General features: G+C 48.5%; 1 protein-coding gene across 4 annotated transcripts in view; it reads left to right on the forward strand.

The window, feature by feature from the left end:
* Positions 1–20,509, forward strand: part of PLXNA4 (plexin A4) — a 422,599-nt gene that overhangs the window by 58,015 nt on the left and 344,075 nt on the right. For all 4 annotated transcript variants that reach the window (XM_079150157.1, XM_079150156.1, XM_079150155.1 and 1 more), the window contains one exon: positions 8,434–9,696. In XM_079150157.1, the coding sequence (XP_079006283.1) occupies positions 8,512–9,696 (1,185 nt within the window). In that variant the 5' untranslated portion in view covers positions 8,434–8,511. The remainder of the gene's footprint in view (positions 1–8,433; positions 9,697–20,509) is intronic.

Genomic DNA, 20,509 nt, shown 5'->3' on the forward strand with positions numbered 1-20,509 from the left:
ACCTTCTGAATGCTGGCACATCGGTCTCCATCTTGCTGAGCTTGGGAACTTGCAGACTGGCTTTGCAAGCAAGAGAGGGGGCTGCTGACACTGAAAGAGAGCTTTCCCTAGGGCCAACAGCCTGATGTACTACAAAGAGCACAGACCTTGAGACCGACCCCCAGCATCAGTTTTGAGTGCCTACTCTGAATTGCAAGCATGTTCTCTGTATGGTACCTGCTTGTGTCAGTTAAGGTGATGCTAACTGTTATAACACATAAATCTGCAATTTCAGGACCTTGTCACTCTAATGTTTTTTCCTTGTCTGCTGTTGATGTTCCTGGATGAGGGGTGAATCTTCTATCATGAGGCTCTACCATCCCATAGAGCTTCAGAATCTTTTATCCAGCTGTGTGGTGGAGAAAAAAAAAAAAAAAAAAGCTGTAAATACATTAGTCCATTTTCTGTTGCTATAACAAAATACCTGAGACGGAGTAATTTATTAAAAATAGAAGTTTATTTAGCTAAGGACATGGCACTGGGATTTGGGTAGAGCCTTCTTGCTGCATCATAACATGGTGAAGCATGTCATTTGGTGAGATAGAGTAAGAGGGAGTCAGCTCAGGTCTTTCTTCCTCTTTTTATGACACTTCCAGACATATCATGGGGTTCCTACCTTGATGACCCCAACCTAATAATTTTCCAAAAACCCCACCACTTAATTTGAAGATTCAATTTCCAATACATGAAATTTGGGAGATACATTCAAGCCACTGTATGAAGATACACACATTTATTCTCTGCTTTGACATGGAAATGCCATCATGACACTCTCTCACTATTCACAGGCTCATGTCTGGACACTGTAGAAATGTGGAGGCTGGGAGATGTGAGCTGCAGCTGACGGCCCCCACCACCACCACCACCACACTTATTTTGGTACTGGGAATTGAACTTGGGGCACTTTACCCATGAACTACATCCCCAGCCCTTTTTACTGTTTATTTTGAGACTGAATCTCACTGAGCTGCTTAAGTCCTCATTAAATTGCCAGGCTGGCCTCAAACTTGCAGTCCTCCTGCCTCAGCTTCCTGAGTTGCTGGGATTACAGGTGTGTGCCACTGTGCCCAGTGGTGGCCCCCTCTTGCCAACAACTTGACATCAAAAGCCTCAGGCATAGGAAGCACACATTTCTGGTAGGAAGTCAGCTTTCTGTTCTCGATCTACCTCCATGAGGAAGGCAAAGTTACAATATTGTTGGGAGGATTGAAGGAGTTGATGAAGACCCTGGTGTCTGGCAGAGGCGGGGAGGTGGAGTTCTATAGAACTTTCCCATAGGACAGCTGGAGGGTCTTCCAGGAAACTGTCCAACACTGCAGAGCAGGGACATTGTCTTCTGCTTTGGAGGATCTGAGCCCTTGCATCCAGTTCAGAACTTCTCATGTGGTATGTGCTCAGTCAACAGTCATTGGCTGAGGAAAAATATGATCATTGCCTCAATGATCAAATGCATGCTGACTTCTAGCAATTTGTCTCCTGTGCTGAGTCTTCCTCGCTACTGGTTTATTTTCAGGCCCTACTCCTTTTCCTTAATGGGGACCACACTGATTTTCTTAGTTATTAGGGCAGTGGTTCTCAAAGTCTAATTTGCAAACCCAAAGTGACTTGTTAGGATATTCCATCTGGTGCACTGACTGGTCACATTGTAAATCACGTATGAAAGGTATGATTTCTCTGATGTATTTGAACTTGGATTTTAAAAGAACAAAATCAAATCTTTTAAGTATTTATGAGTCCTGGTTTAGAGAAGGTAAAACCAGCTTTTTTAGTTTGGCTCCTATTTGAGCTGGTTGGCTGGGCACCAAGATTTACTTTGAACTTTAGCCATAGGTGCTACCAGCTGCCATCTCATATACTCTCCTGGGGAGTAATCATTTATTCATTCACTCATTCACTCATTCTCCAACATGTATTACACACCTACTTCATCTCAGGTTCTGGGCTTGGCACTGGAGAGAATAGTGGTGTTAAAAATCCATAATCCTTGTTCTCCAGGTACAGGTGGTTTTAGAGGGGTTAGCATCAAAATACAAATTTAAGTTTGTTGAGTGGGTACCAGTTGCTGTGGTTGGGCATCTGAAACCAGTGCTGGGAAGGGGAGAAGGCTTCCTTTGAGGAGTGAATCAAACTCTGGACACTAGAGGCTTAACTGGTGCATAGCTTATCAGGAGAGCCCTGCGGGCACAGATACGGAGAGCATTGCCTGGTTATGAAAGTCAGTGCACACCCTGATCCTCACCTGGAACAACATGTCACTACTTGTAAAAATGTAGTTCATCTCCATGGGTAAAGGGACCCAGAAATCTCCTTGGCTTGCTCTCTTAATCCCACTGAACTTAAGCCCACTAGAGAAGATGTGGCAATGGATACTTTTGGATTTTTCTGCATATGACTTAGGATTATTTCATTAACAGGTGCCACAAAACTAAACCCAATGTGGCTTATGGAAAAGGGGAATTTGGGGGCTCATGTTCCTGGGAAGTGCAGGCTGACTCCATGTTCGTGATCTGGACATCTAAAGTGTGTCACTGGGACCCAGATTCTTCATCCTTTTCTTACTTCTACTCTCCTCAGTACTTTGGCTTCATTCTGTCAGAATCCTCTTCTCACCCTTCCCACCCCTTTGGTTACAAGATGGCCCCAGTCATTCTTAGCCAGTGACACTCCAAGGTCTTATTCAATGAGAGTTAGATCTCTTTCCCTCAGTATTATTCCCAAGCCTATCGACTTGCTAGATTGGATTCCACCAGTACTCAACCCTGAGCCAATCACTATGTTTCCCTCACCCCTGCTCTGTGTGGATTGGTCAAGCCCAGGTCATGTGAGTGGGGTCCATTCCACCAGAAAATTTCTGCTGAGAGAGGTAAAGGGGCAGATCCCCAGGGAATAAATGCATGCTATCAAAAACAAATATGTGTTCTTTCTGACAGGGTCTTTCAGATTATTTTGGATCATGACTACATAAGTCAGGGTTCCTCAGAGAACTAGACCCAATAGGACATGGGGTGGGGCTGGGAAGTGGTGGAGGGGAGAGAGACAGAGCCAGAGACATTGATTTTAAGGAACTGGCTCATGAAATTATGCAAGCATCAAGTCCAAAATCTGTAGACTGTAGACCCAGGGAAGAGTTCTTAACTGCAGTTTAAGCCTAAAGGCAATCTGCTGGCAGAATTCCCTCTTGCTCAGGGGTCAGTCTTGTTCTGTTCACCCTTTACTTAATTGGATGAAGTCCACCCACATTATGGAAGGTAATTTGCCTCCCTCTAAAACCACTGGTTTAAATGTTAATTTTGTCTAACAACAACCTCTCAAAAACATCTAGAATAATGTTTGACTAAATATGTGGGTACTGTGTCCTAGCCAAATTGACACATAAAATCAACAATCACAATGACCAACAGTAAGAAATACATTTACATCTCCTTAATGGATACATAGTCCTGATGAATAGTGTCTGTCTTTTCCTCTGTGTGACACATTAATAGTTTCTTTTCCATTTTACTTCATTTTTTTTAAAAAAATACACATATGACTCACTTGGTTGGTTTCTTCACTCACAGTGGGTTGAGACTTGTATTTTGAAACATTGTCCTAGAATACATTTTTTAATTCTTCTATTACTTCATAGCAAAGGGTCCCCGGATCAGGACTTGGTGTAGAAGTCCAGGAAATGTCCTGTGAGCAAACAATGGGGTTCTGGAGAGTTCTCCAAGTTCTGGAATGAGTGTGTGTGACCTCAGCCAAGACCTGTATGGGCTCCTACCTCAGTTTCCTCACCTGTAAAGGGGGTGTACTTGTAAATATAGCATCTACCTCACAGGGTTGTTATGAACAATAAGATCAGAATGAGGTAATATGCATGGAAATGCCTTGTAAACGCGGAAGGAATTTCGTGAGGTAATTGCTATTTTAAACTGCTTGATAATAACTTTCTGCACTCAGAAATCTGAGAGGATGGCACTACTTCATGGAAATTAGTTTGAGCTCTTCAAAACTTGTCGTATAAAACAAAGGCAGTCCCAATTGCTTTAATCAAAATGATGATCAGCTTCTAAAAATGAGTCCCATCTCCCCTGAGACCACTCAGAATTGAAATCCGATTTCAAAGAAGAAAATCACAGCTTGTTTGGGTTTGATTCAGAGTCCTTTGGGTCTCCTGCCCTCTGGCCCCTTTCCTGATTCAGGGAGTCCTTTGGGGAAATCTTGGGGCGATTCAGTTCCACTAATCAAGGTTGGGCTGAATGTTCCCTCCAAGGCTTTATTTTGAAACCAGCAAAAAGATGATTTGAGAGAGAAATGGCTGGCAGGATCTGAAATTGGGGTCGGGGTACCTTAGGGTGGGGTCACTACTTACTAAGATTGACATCCTGGGAGCTACACACCTCTGAAAGCTCCAGTTTTGCCAGATAAGAGCAGCCTCAGGTGACCATGGGGACAGAGGACAGGTGGCCCTCTCTGCTTCTGGGTCTTGAGCTCAGGAGGGAGTACTGGCATTGGGTCACCTCCTGGCAGTGCTCATTGGGGGTCTTTGTTGAGGCCAGCTGGAGGTCTCCTCCTTGTTTTCTCCCATTGCTTTTCATTTCTCCGTTATTTGTTTCCTACTCAGTCCCTCTCCTGGTGTGGAGCGTGAGAGGCTGGTCATGCCCATCTCATGGCATTGTCTCTGCAGGTCCCCTCCCCTCCAGGCACAGCGATTTCCCCAGCCCTGGATGAGGGTGATAAGTGTTTGAGATGCAGAACCGTGTCTCATTTCAGAGCCTAATAGGAGCTGGAGAATGAGCCACGACACCTTCTGCTCAATAAATTCATAATTACAGGCTTCCTGTCTCTCCTCGTGCAAATGAGAGGACTGTGGAGTGGCTGTGTGTCTGTGAGTGTGTACAGTAAGGTGGCCTGTGGCCGGCGCACTTTCCCCCACGTGTGGCACGTTCTGACATTGGGACTGCAGAGAGTTCCCTCCAGAGGCTTGGAGGCCGAGCCCCGACCTGCACCTGCCTGTCTGGAATGAGGACAGCCTGCCCTGTGGAATTCGGTGTTGGCAGGACAGTGTTAGCCAGCAGGGCACATGGTGCCTGAAGAGGAGTTGCTTTCAGACAAAGGCCAAGGAGCAGGTGCTGGAGCAGGTTCAGAGAGAGTCAGAAGAGAAGTTGTATGTGGCAGAAAGGCCACTGGCCTGGGAGGCAGAGGTCTGAGTTGTCCTTCATCTCCATCTTTAATTTACTACGTGAACTCCTCTGAGGTCACATGACCCCTTTAGATCTCACCTTCCTTGTCCCTAAAATCAAGGATTGGGAATTATTCAACTGGATTATCTGTTTCAGATCAAAAACTTACAGAATCTTCTCTGATATTTGGATTTGCACAAGCAACTCAAAAGGAGCTGTCTGGACTGACTCCCCGTCACTCATGTGAAATGTACCAGCAGGTACCACCTAATTATCATAATCCTCATCCTTTTAATCCTATTCAATCTTGTTAACAATAACAACACATCTATCATTTATTAAGCACCTACTTTGTGTCAGGCAGAGGCCCTGTGCCAGGTGCTATGTAGTCACCAACACTTGAAGGTTGATAACAGAACCTGCTGACAGGTATCTGCCTTGTGGGTCAGAGAGGTTTTGATTTTTCTCCTGGTGTTCGTATGTGCTGTCCTGCCATTTCTTTGCTTGAGACTTACATGACTTAAAAAAGGGCTTCCAAGTGCTCTGTATTCTGGGCTCTGGAATTGTGCACTTCTAAGAAACATCTGGAATTGGCAGTAGTACAAACCTGGAGTTCATCCCTAACTCTGCCTCTTACTAGCCACAGGTCCTCACAGAGCTAAAGTGTCCTTACCTGAAAGATGGACAAAGCCATCCTCCTACCTGCAGAGAATAGTAATGATGAGTTTGTGAGTTACTCTATATGAAAGTATTTGCATGGGGTTTGGGGTTCAGTAAACACTGTACACATATTGATATTCCTCCTTGCTCCCAGATCCTCTTTCTGCCAGTCAAGAATTATTAGCTGTTGAGCCTCCATCAGCTGCTGGGCAGAACTCTGGTGCTGCTTACACACTGGTGAGCAAGACAGGCACTGCTCGGCTCCCAGAACTCACAAGCTCTCAGCCACAAACTCTTTTTCTCAAAGGCGAAGGCTGCATAGACAGAAACATGGCGGCGTCTCTCTGGAAGCCTGTGCCCTTTTCTTTTAAATTTACACTCTTTCCTCTACTCTTTGAATTTCAGTCTTGACATTCCATTGACATCCTGATGAGACCCATGATGCTCTCTTTTCAATGGTGTCTTCTACTGATTTCTTTCTAGACTCTGTTCTCCAGGCTTACTCTTCCTTGTCTATCCTTGCTTCCATAGGCTCATTTCGCTCTGCAGATATCTCACCCTTCTAACTTTGCATGTCCTTGACAAGTTCATGGCTTGCTCAAATTCCATTCCCTTTCAAGGCCTTGCTTCTTCACCCCAGGTTAGAAGGCTTCTTTCCCCCTGTGAACTCCGAAGGCACTCTATCATGTATAGCAGAACTTCTCGTCATATGTTTATGTTGGGTTCTGTTGGTTCCTACCTGACTGGCTCACAAGTCCCTTGAGGGTCTGATCCTTGGGTCCTAGTGTCTTGCATGTATTGCATGTGCTCTGAGCAAACACTGGTCATGTGGGTCAATGAATGAAGGCTCTCAGCTTACAAGACCACTGTTGGTTGTGGGGAGGAGGTCAGGTCGCCAGCTGCCAGAACCTTCCTCCTCTGACGTCTTCTTGAAAAGAGTGCTTCCTATTTGGATTTTGGTTGACAAGATGAAGTCTTTGTTTTGCTTGCTTTCTTCTTCCACCGTGTCCAGCTAACCTTGTGTTCTCTCTCTGATGGGGAGATTTCTGTTACTTAGTGATGTACCTCATCCCCATTTTTTGGGTGTTTGTCATCAGAGAAATTCCACAGAGCTAAGATGTCTCCAAATAAGATGTTGGCAATCCCTGCCCTGATGTCTTCCAAACTGGAAGAAATAAGAAGCTTTCCACTAGAAATATGCAGAAAACATCCTGAATGTAAACAAAGGAGACTGTTAGGGTGGATGGTGATTTTGTTCCACTGGGAGTTTGTTTATTTGTTTGTTTATGTTATCACTGGCTTCTTAAAGCAGTTTTTCTCCCTCCCTTTAATGAAAACCTCTAAAAGGGTCCCCACTGTGGGAGGCAGCTGAGCTCTGCCTTGTTAAAAGGACACAAGGGCTCAGAACTGGGCAATGTACTGAGGGCCTAGGGGCTGCCACAGGATGAAGGGAGGGAAGATGTGGGTTTTTAATTTGGCCTCACTACACCAACCAGCAGAGAAGGTGCAAAGGGGAAATTCCCCTGCAGTAGGTCCAGACACAGGGCCAGAGGCATCAGCTGTGATGGCTGGCTCTCAAGAAGGGGTTCAGCTTTGGTCTTCTGCTGTGGATAACAGGAAGTGCTAAAATACCCCATCTGTGCAAGGTTACGGACTAGTGTAGAGTGAGTGTAGAGCTAAGAATGAGGACCTATTATGGAGTTACTGCAGCTTCAGTTTGAGTCCATCTCTGCCACTTTCAGCTGTGCAAATCACATGACTTTGCGAAGCTCATGTTCCATAGCTGTAAAATGAAGATAAATAGTACACACTTCCAAGGTCACTAGTCAGGGTTTTAGCAGGAAATATAGCATGTGCAAATTGGGTCATTTAAGCAAAGATTAAGAAAGGGACTCTTCACAAAAGTGAGGTTCTTTAGAGGCAGTGCAGTATCTGGAGTTTGTCACAGCGAGGGCCAGGTGGGGTCTGGCAGGAGAAGGTCCATGGGCCTTGAACACAGAGAAACAGTGCAGAGAGGCCTGCTCTAGGGAATGTCCCACGAGACTCCCAGCTGTTGCCACAGCTGCTTCTCCCACCAGGCATCTGCCCATGCCATTACTGGCTGTACCTATCCGGGCCCGAGACCTGGGGGCTGCTTGTGGAGGGTCTATGCAGTCAGCTTCCTGGGCCAGAGAAGGTCAGGCCATGGATGTGGAAGAGCAGATGGAAGACACCCAGTACCGAAAGAGTTTACTGAGATGAAATGAGACAGTCTCCGGAAGGTGCTGGACAGTGACTGACATAAAATCAGGCACTTGGTTAACAATGCTGGCTCTCGTCATCGTCGCTCTCATCATTGTTATCATTGTCATTATTGCTATTAGTGCTGAAGCGCCTTCCTGTAGCAACTGCCTCCTAGCTCTGACTGTCTCACAGCCCTGTGGTGGGGGCCACCAGCTGGCCTTTGGCTTCCCCTGGCCAGTTGCATTCAGTGTATGCAAAATGGGCTGAGTCCAGCCAGATAGGCTTTGGGGTGCCAGGAAGCCCCTACCATGGTTACCCCTCATCTCAGTCTTTTCTTTCTTACTAGGGGAGATTGCCCTGCTGAGTCCCGGCCCTCGGAGGAGACTGCCCCTGTGCTGCTGGGCTGTGAGGACCCTTCTCTGAAATGAAAGCCATGCCTTGGAACTGGACTTGCCTGCTCTCCCACCTCCTGATGGTAGGGATGGGCTCCTCCACTCTGCTCCCCCGGCAGCAACCCCCGCTGACCCAGAAGCGGTCCTTTGTCACTTTCCGAGGAGAGCCCACTGAGGGCTTCAATCACCTGGTGGTGGACGAGAGGACAGGGCACATATACTTGGGGGCCGTCAACAGGATCTATAAGCTTTCCAGTGACCTGAAGGTCTTGGTGACCCACCAGACGGGGCCGGATGAGGACAACCCCAAGTGCTACCCGCCCCGCATTGTCCAGACCTGCAATGAGCCTCTGACCACCACCAACAATGTCAACAAAATGCTCCTCATAGACTACAAGGAGAACCGGCTGATTGCTTGCGGAAGCCTGTACCAGGGCATCTGCAAACTCCTGAGGTTGGAGGACCTCTTTAAGTTGGGGGAGCCTTTTCACAAGAAGGAGCACTACCTGTCGGGGGTCAATGAGAGTGGCTCAGTCTTTGGAGTGATCGTCTCCTACAACAACCTGGATGACAAGCTCTTCATTGCCACGGCAGTGGATGGGAAACCTGAGTATTTTCCTACCATCTCCAGCCGGAAGCTGACCAAGAACTCCGAGGCGGATGGCATGTTTGCTTATGTCTTCCATGATGAGTTTGTGGCTTCCATGATTAAGATCCCCTCGGACACCTTCACCGTCATCCCTGACTTTGATATCTACTACGTCTATGGTTTCAGCAGTGGCAACTTTGTCTACTTTTTGACCCTTCAGCCTGAGATGGTGTCTCCCCCAGGCTCCACCACAAAGGAACAGGTGTATACTTCCAAGCTCGTGCGGCTTTGCAAGGAGGACACAGCCTTCAATTCCTACGTGGAGGTGCCCATTGGCTGTGAGCGCAGCGGGGTGGAATACCGCTTGCTGCAGGCCGCCTACCTGTCCAAAGCTGGGACTGTGCTGGGCCGGACCCTGGGGGTCCGTCCAGATGATGACCTCCTCTTCACTGTCTTCTCCAAGGGCCAGAAGCGGAAGATGAAGTCTCTGGATGAGTCAGCCCTCTGCATCTTTATCCTGAAACAGATCAATGACCGCATTAAGGAGCGGCTGCAGTCCTGCTACCGGGGTGAGGGCACGCTGGACCTGGCCTGGCTCAAGGTGAAGGATATCCCCTGTAGCAGCGCGGTGAGTCAGGGGAGAGCTGTGGGCTGGGTGGTGGGCTGTGCCGAAGGACCCAGTCTTACGGTTTCTATGGGATGGGTATCACTTCCCATTTTGTAAGTGGGATGACTATATTCCATCACGGGCCTCGCTGGACTTGGACCCACCAGCTCTAATGCCCTGAGTACCTGAGGGTCGGAACTGGAGCTAAAGCATTCATTTTGCATTGCCAAGCGAGTCTCTATTCCATGTTGGCTCACCACATATGAGAGGGCGTGCTGGGTAATGGGTAGGAGTGTGTGAAGGAGATGTCCTGGGCACCAGGCATGGCAGAGGGCCATAGCCCAAGATATATGCCCACGCTTCTCATGGACCAAGCCTGCAAGTCACTTTCCTGACTGTTCAGAATAAGAGCAGATGTAGGAGAGAGGAGAGCAGGGAAGTCACGCTAGGTGTGTGGTGTGATGGACGTGGGATTTCAGGAAAGCTATGACTTGAGCCCTTCACATATTTTTAGGACATGAGAAAAGTGAGAGCAGAAGTCAGGTAGGAGAAGGGGGAGCTGAAGTAAGGCAAATGGGGAAAAAAGAGAAGAAATAAGGCAGAGAGAAGAAAAGAGAACTTGCTTGAGAAAGGGATGGGAGGAGACAGACTATTTCTTAAGCATTTCTGTGTGCATAGTGCCCTGGAAATGACACATCGGGAAGCCGGAGAGCAGCACCAGGTGACAGACATGCTGTAGGAGCCCATAGGGAAGGTAGAATGACGGGTTGTTCAGGGGCCATCCCATGGCCTGTGGGGCCTGAAGTGCAGACAGATGTCAGAATCAGACTGTCCCTGCTGGAGGTCCTCAGGTGAAATGGGTGACACAACTTTCCTTCCCCCCACCCCCAACATGAAAAGCATCTGCTTTTCTGGGCTTGACTTCTGTTCATCTTTCAAAGGGTACTGTTCACTTCCCACATTCTTCAAGCTTCTGTTGTTGGCATCTTCTATGCCCATGGTACTTCCTCCCCACTTTTGCTTTTCCATTTAAAAAATGGTGAACCTAGTTTGCAATCTATCTTGTAATCTTAATTGGAAGAGGAGAAAGGAAAAATTCATCTGTCAGATACAAGTATGCATTTGTCCAAATGTGATTGACTCCTACTCAAACTTTGGTGGCATTTCATACAAGGAAAATGTATTTTGGTTGAATTGAAAAGTGGGATTCCCTCCATAATGTGTAACTGCTTGCCAAGCAGATCTCAGAGGACACTGGCGTCCATTTCACTGGTGCATGGTAAGTGACAGCATTCCTCTGGCCATCATGATTTTAAGAGGGGACAGTAAAGAGAGAGCAGAGGAAGGAGTTCAGTAGAGTTTGCCTTTGGTGCTCTGATATTTAGGCACAGTCTGTTTTCCAAAGACAGATTTTTCAGGTACCTTGGCTGAAATGAAAGATTCCATCCTCACTTGGAGGTTCTGAAAGGCCAGAAGACACTGGGTCCCAAAGGAAATGGGAGAGGCAGAGCATAAACCGATGGGCAAATCTGAGTCAGGCCAGAGAACAGAGGGGACTCCAGTACCTGCTGAGCTGGCCAGTGACTTCACCTTTGGGAATGCCTCCTGAATGGTGCCTAATGCTTGGGGTAGTGGTTGATCCACTCAAGAGGGTCTGTGGCACAGGGTTATGACCTTGAGGGATCACAGACTGCTCCCATATGAAGACAATCAGCGACAGGCCAGATTTTGTGCTATGTCTATGTATGTTACATATGCAAACGTTAGTCCCTGGGGAGATACCGTGGGGCATGGGTATAGGTCCTTACCCTTGTGCTACTGTCATGGAACACCTGAGACTGGGCAATTTATAATGAACAGAAGTTTATTTCACACAGTTCTGGAGGCTGGGAAATCCAAGATCAAGTTGCCTGCCTCTGTCAAGGGACTTCTTGCCGCACCATAAGGTGGCAGAAGGGCAAAGAGAAGGCCAGAGAAAGAGCAAGAGGAACTGATCTCATCTCACTCCCTTAATAACAGAACCAATCCATTCATGAGGGCAGAACTCTCACAGCCTAATCACCTCTTAAATGTCCCTCCTATTAATACCATTGCAATGGCAATTAAATTTCAACCTGGGTCTGAGAGAGGACAAACATTCCAACCATATTACCTTAGTTTAAACCTTCATTTTGTCCTTGGGTAACCTCAGACCTAACAAGGTCAATTAATTGCCCAAGGTCACACATCCTGTGAATGAGTGACAGAGTCAGCACTCAAGGAGAGTCCCCCTGACCCACGGGGCATACCCATATTTGCACATGCCTGTACATATGCACTTGCATACACACCATAAATAGCCCCACGAGTGTGCACACCTAAAACCTATGTTAGCAAATGTCAAGTCTGCACTGTGTGCTTACTAAACACTCAGATCTTTTGAGATCAGAGGGGTTGGCAATCTCTGCAGGAAACTTGCTCACAACTGCCTTTTGGACTATGTTTTGGGGAGCAACATCATCTGCAGGGATCTGTCTGACTGCCACGGGCAGGTGTTGGTCCTGCCCTTGCTCCCTGCCACAGCACAAAAAGCCAAGTTCCTCCTGGAAGTCTGCAGAGCTGCGGGTCCTAACACCGCGTGGTGGCCTTGGAGAGTACAGAGGCGATACAGCTTTGCAAGACAGGCTGATGCCAGGACTGGGAGTAATGGAGCCAGATAACAAGCTTTTGATTTTTCTTTTGGCTTTAATTAGCCCTTTCAAGTTAGAGGCGAGTTCAGGGCTGAGAGTAGAAAGGAGGAGGCCAGAAACTCTGCGCAGGGCTGGGGCTGTCTCCCCAGCCAGTCTAAAAAAGGCCAGACCAGCTTTTAATGCACAGTATCAGTTTCCTTTGATTTAGCTGATACCCGAGTTACTTTGCTCTGGCCCTCTTGTTCCAATTCAGTTGGACTGAGCTCAGACCACACATGTTTCACACGACATTGACATCAGCCAGGCCAGACTCCTGAGATGCCCCACAGAGTCTGCTGCTTTGGCAAACCCAGTTATCCCTCCACCCATTCCCAAGGCTGCTGGGTTGGTTTCTTTCCCCCTTTCCTGCCTAGAGGCAAAGGATGGTCAAGATGAACTCTGAAGTTCTTTTTTCCCTCTGAGAATGGAACTCCCTTGGGGCTTGTGAAATGGAACCTGAATCTCAGATGGCTGGCTCTGTGGTGCTTCTGCTGTAAGAAAATGACTGAGGAAGGGTAAGCTCAGGAAATTGACTTTTAGGGTTGTGTTTTGTAGGGTGGGGAATCCCTTGTGGGTTTTACAACTGTTACAATTTAGCTTTAAAGGGGGATCTGACCAGTGATTAATTTTTAGTGCATTCCCTGTTGTCCTAATTCTCTAAGTTCAAGTGCATGTCCCAGGGTACTCATGTTTCCTGGGACCCACATCCATTCCTCTGAACTCAGTCTCCAGAACTCAGAGCTGGAGTCATGAACGTCATGACCCTACCCCTGGGCCACCTGCTTACCTCCGGAGGTCCCAGCATTCCCTCCAGCCATGTTTAGTGGGGGATGGATGGAGTGGGGAAGAGGACTCCTGGGACTCAGCCTACTACGCCTTGGGGCTTCCATGGAACCACTAGATGGGAAAAGGGTTGGGTCATGAGACTGGAGCCTCCTGGCTGGGCCCTATAGAGTCCCGTGGATTTTCTACTGTGGGCAAGTCAGACAAGGCTCCCTGGGCCCACAACAGAGGCGAGGCTGCGGGCCACCAGTGGCCTCCTCCCAGGATGTGTTGCTGTTGATGCTAATGCCACTCCCTGCGCAGGTGCTGGGTGTGGAGGGTGGGGAGGCGTGAGGTACATTCTGGTGCTAGTGGGGATGGGAGATTTGGCTTCTAGCCATTCCTTTTCCTGTGTGCTGGTTTTCTTCAGCTAGAATGGAGAGGGGTATCCAAGAACAAATGGGCTAGTGTCTGAAAATTGCTCCTTAGATCTCGTGAGGGCATGGCCATAAGAAGAGTCCTCGAAGAATCTGTCAGGTGTTCCAGTTCATCCTGGGGCTCAGGGAACTAATGAGTAACCTGAGGCCCGTTTTACTAATGGGTATCCAGGTGAGTTAATGGCAAAGACTGAATTTCTCTCTTTCTGTAGTCAGTACCAGAAGGTCCCTGTTCTGGCCTATTTTGTAGGCTGCCATGCAGGCTCCCTGAAACCCTCTCTCTGCAGCACACAGGATGGTAGGGTTGAGGAGCCCAAGTCTGTGATTTCTGTCTTGTGCAGGCCTGGTGTTCAGGTGGCTGACTACCTCCTCTCCTTTCTCCAGACTCCTGGGTAAGTTTCCAAAACCCAACCTCTGCCTCCAAATGGACTGATGAATGGTGGAATGTATTAGATCCTGAAAAAGCGCTTGGCAATGAACGCCCTGCTGGTGGACACCAAGATCATGGGAATGACATCAGTTTCCAGGAGTCCAGAGTGTGGTCATTATGGTCTGTGTGTCAAGAATGAAGGCTGTGCTCATGGGAGTGGCCATCTCTCCCTCCACTTAAAATTTCCCTGAGTTTAGAACCAATTGAGAAGTTGCCATAGGAATCTGCAGGGTTAGCCTTAGGACTTGGGGCAAAGGTGAGCCACAACCAGCTTCTTCACTGTTCCTTTAAGCCTGGACCTCAGAATGACCTTTCTCTAGAAAATTTGGGTCCCTGTGCTAGAACCACCGCCTCTCACCTGTCAAACCTGGGTGGTGGGAGCAGGCATGCTGGCCACCAAGTTGACGATAATGCACAGACTCTCTGTTGGTTTATGAGGTATTTATCTGATCCTTTCCCTCTCTCAACAGTGCAGTAGGACAACAGAAAGGGCAGACAGCTCTCTAGCTGGGGAACAGAGGAATAGAAAAGTCAAGTACTTCCCTCAGCATCATGTAATTAGTAGACTAGAACCTACCAGGCAGTCAATTCTCAGCTGGTCATTGTCTGGGTGGGCAGTTCCTGGTGCAAGGACTGTCTGGGCATTGCAGGGCATTCGTGATCCCAGACCCTGAGTGCTAGGTGCCTATGGGACTCCTTAGTCCCACTGTAGCCTAGAAAAGCTCTCCATGTTTCTGGAAGCTGCTCACTGGTGAGGAACCAAGTTTCCTCTGACTTGGGATTTACCCACCATCCCTACTGATCCCAAGAGGGTCACAGAGGTGCAAGGGACTGAGCTTTTTTATATTTCACTTGAATCCTCACCTGTTGACCAGTAGTGTGCGTCACGGGGGTGGAGGGGAGCCCCATTTCCATGTGCTGTTTGACTCGCTGGTTTCCCCTGGCACACAGTCCTGGGGAGGAGACAGGGTCACCCCCTTGGACTGGGGCTGGCCTTGCACCCCAGCCTGGACAGTCACTCAGGTTTGTCTGGCGCCGGAGATCCTGAAACTCCACGAAAGTGAGCATCCGGAATGGCCAGGCAGCCGTCCTAGGCCCGGGAGCTGGCTGCTGCCCGTCTGTTTGGGGTGTTTTCTTTACCCCGTCAGCAGGAAGCACAGTGCGGACTAGATGGGCTTATTTCCTGTTGTTTATGGAGCTAGGCAACGTTTGCTCTTCCTGCTGGGCTCCTGGCCCCCTCAGTCCAGGACCTCCTCCTTTCCCCGCCCCATGCCTCCTTTCGCATCTCCTGTACTTTGTTACACACTACTGCCACCAAACGTGAACAACACGTGAAACGCTTACACCGTGTCCTAGTAGGTGCACCCATACAAAGCTTTTACATTAGCCTAAGTTCCCGCCTTTCAGCCCTTTAGCCTACTGCCTTAGCATTTGGTGGCCTGGCATATGGCAACCCCCCTCTAAATTGTTAGAATCAATTCTTTTCTCTCTTGCCTCACCATGGCTCCTGTCCCAGATACAAAGTCACCCAGTTAACTCCTTTTGGCCAGTAGGGCCTGCAATGAGAGATTCATGCCAGTCAAGCATGTATGGTACCCTGTATAGCGTGGTGGCTGAGCCCTGGGTGGCGTGCTGAGCCTGGCAGGAGGAAGGGCTCTGAGGTTGGCCTCCTAGGCTCCATGTGTTCTCCCAGGATGCCCACCCTGGAGCCAGCAGATCAGTCGGGGGCATGTAGGACCCATGTGCTGAGCTTTAACACAGGCTGCTGCCCAGGGGACCTCCGCATAGGGTTTACCAAGCTGGGGGTTAGGGCACGGGGCCTCGCTGTGCTGAGACATCACTTCCTGAGCCCGGCATAGCAGCATGCATACCTGTACACATACCCTCGAGCACAAAGTTCTACTCTACTTGGTGGCTGGGTTCCCATCGTCCATGTCTACCTGCAATTCTCTGCTTCCCCCCCACCGTCTCCATTTAACTCATATTCCCTGTTTTCATGTCCCAGCTTCTCTCCGTCTCCCTCTTTCCGTGGCTTGTTCTCCCTCACACCCACACACTACGTGCAGCCGCAGATACAGTGAGATTCCTCTCTCACGTGTGCATGTGCACACGCACGCCTGCCTCGTACAGTGTGCTGTCGCTCAGCCCAGATGGGAAGCCGACCCTCTTCTCCATCCACATGTAGACTAGCCCTGCTTCCCAGCACAGATGTGTGTTTCTGGGCCTTCCCTTCAATTCCTGTCACCCACACAGGAGGCTTCTTGGCCAGGATACTGGCAGGGGAATCTGGCTTTTTGGGTCCCAGCCAGTGTCGGCCTATGACATGTCACAGCGTTGGTGAGCAGTTTCCCTTTTGCTCTCTTGCACTAATTTTATCTTCAAGGAGCCGAAAAAATGCCATCCCTTTAATGAAGTGCAAATGACAAATACACAGACATTAATAACTCATGATAGACACAGAGCACATGGGATTCATAGGACACAACATTTTCACAGCACAATCGTGTATGTCCACCTTCAGTCATCGTAAGCCCAATGGGTGACAAAGAGGCACAATGATGTCACTGTGGTTTAGTTGTTAGATTGTTTTTTTCTCCATCAGTGTCTGCCTTTTGAGAGCTTCAGACTATGTGTAACCCCGATGGGATGTTCAACATCCCAGGCTGTGAGATGTGTCCCTTGTCACCTGCTTTCCCTTCCACAAGACATATGTTCCAAAGGCTCCTTTGAAGGAGAAGAACCTTTTCCAGCCACACCCTCCCACTATCATCCTCAGGTGTCCCTTAGCTTTTGCAAAGGGACAGGAAACCCCACACACTGACATGGTGCACTTATTTCCTTATTTATTTATTTATTTTGATACCAGGGATTGAACCCAGGGGCACTTAACCACTGAGCTACATCCCAGTCTTTTGTCGTATTTTATTTAGAGACAGGGTCTCGTTAAGTTGTTTAGGGCCTCACTAGGTTACTGAGGCTGGCTTTGAACTTGGAATCCTCCTGCCTCGGCCTCCCTAGCCCTGGGTTTACAGGCGTGCACCACCATCCCAACTTGCGCTTATTTCTTTTCATTAACGAAGTGGAAAGAAGGAAGAGAAAGACAAGGGTGGGAGGGAGCTCTTTGCCATTCGGCCTCCGTTTTTTCTTCCTTGTGGCTTTGTTGCCCCATGCTGTCCCCACATAAGAACTGGGATCCCTGGGAGAGGAGAAAGCCAGCATTGTTCCTGCATGTTACTGCATCTGTCAGAGTTCCAGAATGTAATGGGGTTGGTGTGGCTGCTTAACCTGCATGCTGGCCACATTTCCCAGACTCACACACGGGCCTGAGGAAGATGCATGGCAACAAGAGTGGGCTAATAAAATTTATTCCCACTAATAAGGGAATGATCTACCCTATAATTCAGACTGGTGAGCAGGGCCACTGCTTCTCTGCACCCGCCAGAAAACACACAAACTTAATCATCATGGCGTTCTTTGCTTCAATTACAGTTCTAGTGGCGGCTGGCGTTGTCTGCTCTAGACTCTGGGAGGGAGTGGGGACTGGGGATTGATGGGCTGGCAGTGTGGGATTTATCTGCCTGACAGGGGCCTGCTGGGGGTGTCTGATGCTAAGGGACAGAAAGGCAGGGGCAGCATCCCAGTGGGTTTGGGTTAGTACTGCTTACAGGACTGAGAAGATTCCCTGGGATTTCCCAAGGGTCCTGTTTGGGCATGGCTGCCACCTGCAGAGTTGTGGAACTCTTGCCAGGCTGGCCCACTGTGCTGGCCAGTCCAGGCCTTCCCCAGGCCATTTTGCTGTGGCCCTGGCTGCTTGTCAGTGCTCTCAGTAGCTCAGCTAATGAGGAGAAGGTCAGGGGTCCAACCCCCAGGATCCTGACTGAGCTGCGCTTTGTCTGCTCTACTCAGCAGCCCTGAGAGGGGCACTGCCAAAACCGTTTTGGTTACAGCCTAGCCTGAAGAAAGGGTGTCTGGATTAATGCCCCTTTGATGGCAACATGGCTCAGAGTAGTGGCCTTAGTTTCCTACTAGAAAGCTTGCTTGTTATCATGATGCATGAAAGTCCCCTAAAATATCTGGTGACATGGGACCACAGTTGGTCTCCAAGCACAGATTTCAAAATGAGTGTGAAAGAGTCACCTTTATCCAGAGCTTTCATGGTTGCATTATTTAATTCAGGGACTATCTGCATCAGAAGCCACCCCCAACCCACACAGAGTTCCTAACACCATGACCTTCTCTCCTGGATTTCGGCCTTCTCCCCTCCTTTGCGAGATGCCTGGAAGGAGGGTTCTGCTTCTTGGAAAACTCTGGGGCAATTTGTTGGGTTGTTTTTCCAATCAGACACTTTGCACTGAGTCCCTTGAATAACATATTTGTCTAACTAGGTTACTGTGGCTGTTGCTTGCCGGATCTCCCTCCCTTTTTCTGTACACATTCATTTTCTTTACAATCTCCTTGAAAAAGACACAATGAAGAATCATTTGGAGATGATGCATTAGTAACTAAGTGGGTGAGGCCAAATCGCACATTCACTTTCCATCTTCTGTGCTCACAGTCAGGGTGCTGGGGACAACCCTCACCTGGAGCAGCACTTCCCTGGCTTGGATCTTGGGCAACCCTTCCCGAGAGGGTTAGGAATCATAACTGAGAAAGGAAAGTTTATGCAGAATAGTGAAACAAGGGGAGGGTTGGAGAATCAGGCTTTTCTGATTTCTTTCTTTGTTAGAAATGATCGCTCCAAGCTGGGCTCATTGGCACACGCCTGTGATCTCAGTGGCTCAGGAAGCTGAGGAAGGAGGATGGCAAGTACAAAGCCAGCCTCAGCAACTTAGCAAGGCACTAAGCAACTCAGTGAGACCCTGTCTCTAAATAAAATACAGAAAAGGATTGTTGAGGTGACTCAGTGGTTAAGTGCCCCTAGATTCAATCCCTAGTACCAAAAAAATAACTGATCACTCCAGCAGCGTGATGTGGGAATGTCTTAGAAAGTAATAGGCTTCCTGGTGAAGCCAAACCTAAACCTGATAGTCTCCCTAGACCCTCCCTGCTTACCCCCACCTGTGAGGAGGGAGAATGGAGGGCGCATGGAGCCAATGTATTTTGTGCTTCAGACTCTGGTGGATTTATGAACACCTTAGGGGTCAGTGGCCATATTTGAGATATGGTTCCCAATAAGTGGGTGATCATTATCTCCCTGTACTGCAGAGCTTTACAACTAGAGTCTGTATTTAGACATGAGCTATTACAGCTTTGCTGATCAATATCTCCTTTAAAAAGAAATCCCACATGCGTAATTCACTGATTCCTCTTTCCAGCAGGGGCCTACTGTGGTCAGCTCCTGGGATGTGTGTATGCACGTGTGTGTTTGTGTGCAAATGTAATTAATGGCAAGAAATTTAGGGCTGCCAAGCGTGAAGAATTCAAAGACCTTTTTCTGGCCACATCAGTAGGGAGCTGTGGGCTTTCCTCCTAAATTGTATTTCTTTTCGAAATTTGAGCGCTAACTTTCTTGAGACAAATGGATCCAGGAAAGGCAGAAACCCAGCTCTGGTGATTGGCTGGGGCCTCCTTGAGAGTGAGAGGGGAGAGTTGGTTGGATCCAGGCTCTGGGGAGAAGAGAGAGCAGAACTCATCCCCTGTGTCTCCGGCTCTTCCCAGCCCCCTTGAGGCTGCCCTTCAGCACCCTTGGAGGAAGCCCCCGCTCAAGATCACTTTTCCCCTTCTGGACTGGGAATGTGGGCTCTATTCTTCCTGAAACTTGAAAAGTAACTGGGGGAGCTACTTCACTCTCCAAGTCTTGATTTTTTTTTCTCCTAATGGGGTTGTCAGATGTTAGGACCTTCAGTTATTTTCTTCTTTGGAATAGCATGCTGTCTGAAATGGGGATCTAACGCTGAGTCGTAACAGAACTTGGGAGTTGAGCCCAAACCTGAGGCCCTGCCTACTGCCCCAGGTGGTGGGCGGCCTTGCCCAGGCACATAACTGAAGCAGGCATGAATAGCTTGCCTAGGCCCAGCCTAGATCTACCTCTACCACTAGGAAAAGGCAATTTTTAAGGCATCTTTATCTTTCTGGAGCCTCCCCTAGTGCTTGGTTCTTTATAAATGCTCTGAAACAAATTAATAAGTAAAGAACTATAAATAGCATTGTGTATTTAGTGCCTCAGTAGGGGATTCAGCAGGGAATTCCAGTGGGCTAAGGGACCCAAAGTTTGATGGGAAAAGGCCCCAGAAGATCCCATGGTGGTTGAGCTTGTATAAGTCTCAGGTGCCTTCATTCCCTGTTTAATGAATGGGAGGGTGCTATCCCAGTTTGGGGGTGGTTGGGGATGCTCAGGGCTCTATGAGTGAGGCTGGACAATACTTTCCCGTTCAGGAAGGGCAGGAGGGCTGCCCAGGAGCAAGACCCTCCTCTTTGCTGGACCGTAGATGCTGTCCATAGAGCAAGGGGAGGTCAAGGTCTGACTTAACATTTTTCATCCTGGGGCCCAGGGCAGC

The sequence above is a fragment of the Sciurus vulgaris genome (assembly GCF_902686455.1).
Source record: "Sciurus vulgaris genome assembly, chromosome: 8".
In the NCBI taxonomy this organism is placed as follows: Eukaryota; Metazoa; Chordata; class Mammalia; order Rodentia; family Sciuridae; genus Sciurus; species Sciurus vulgaris.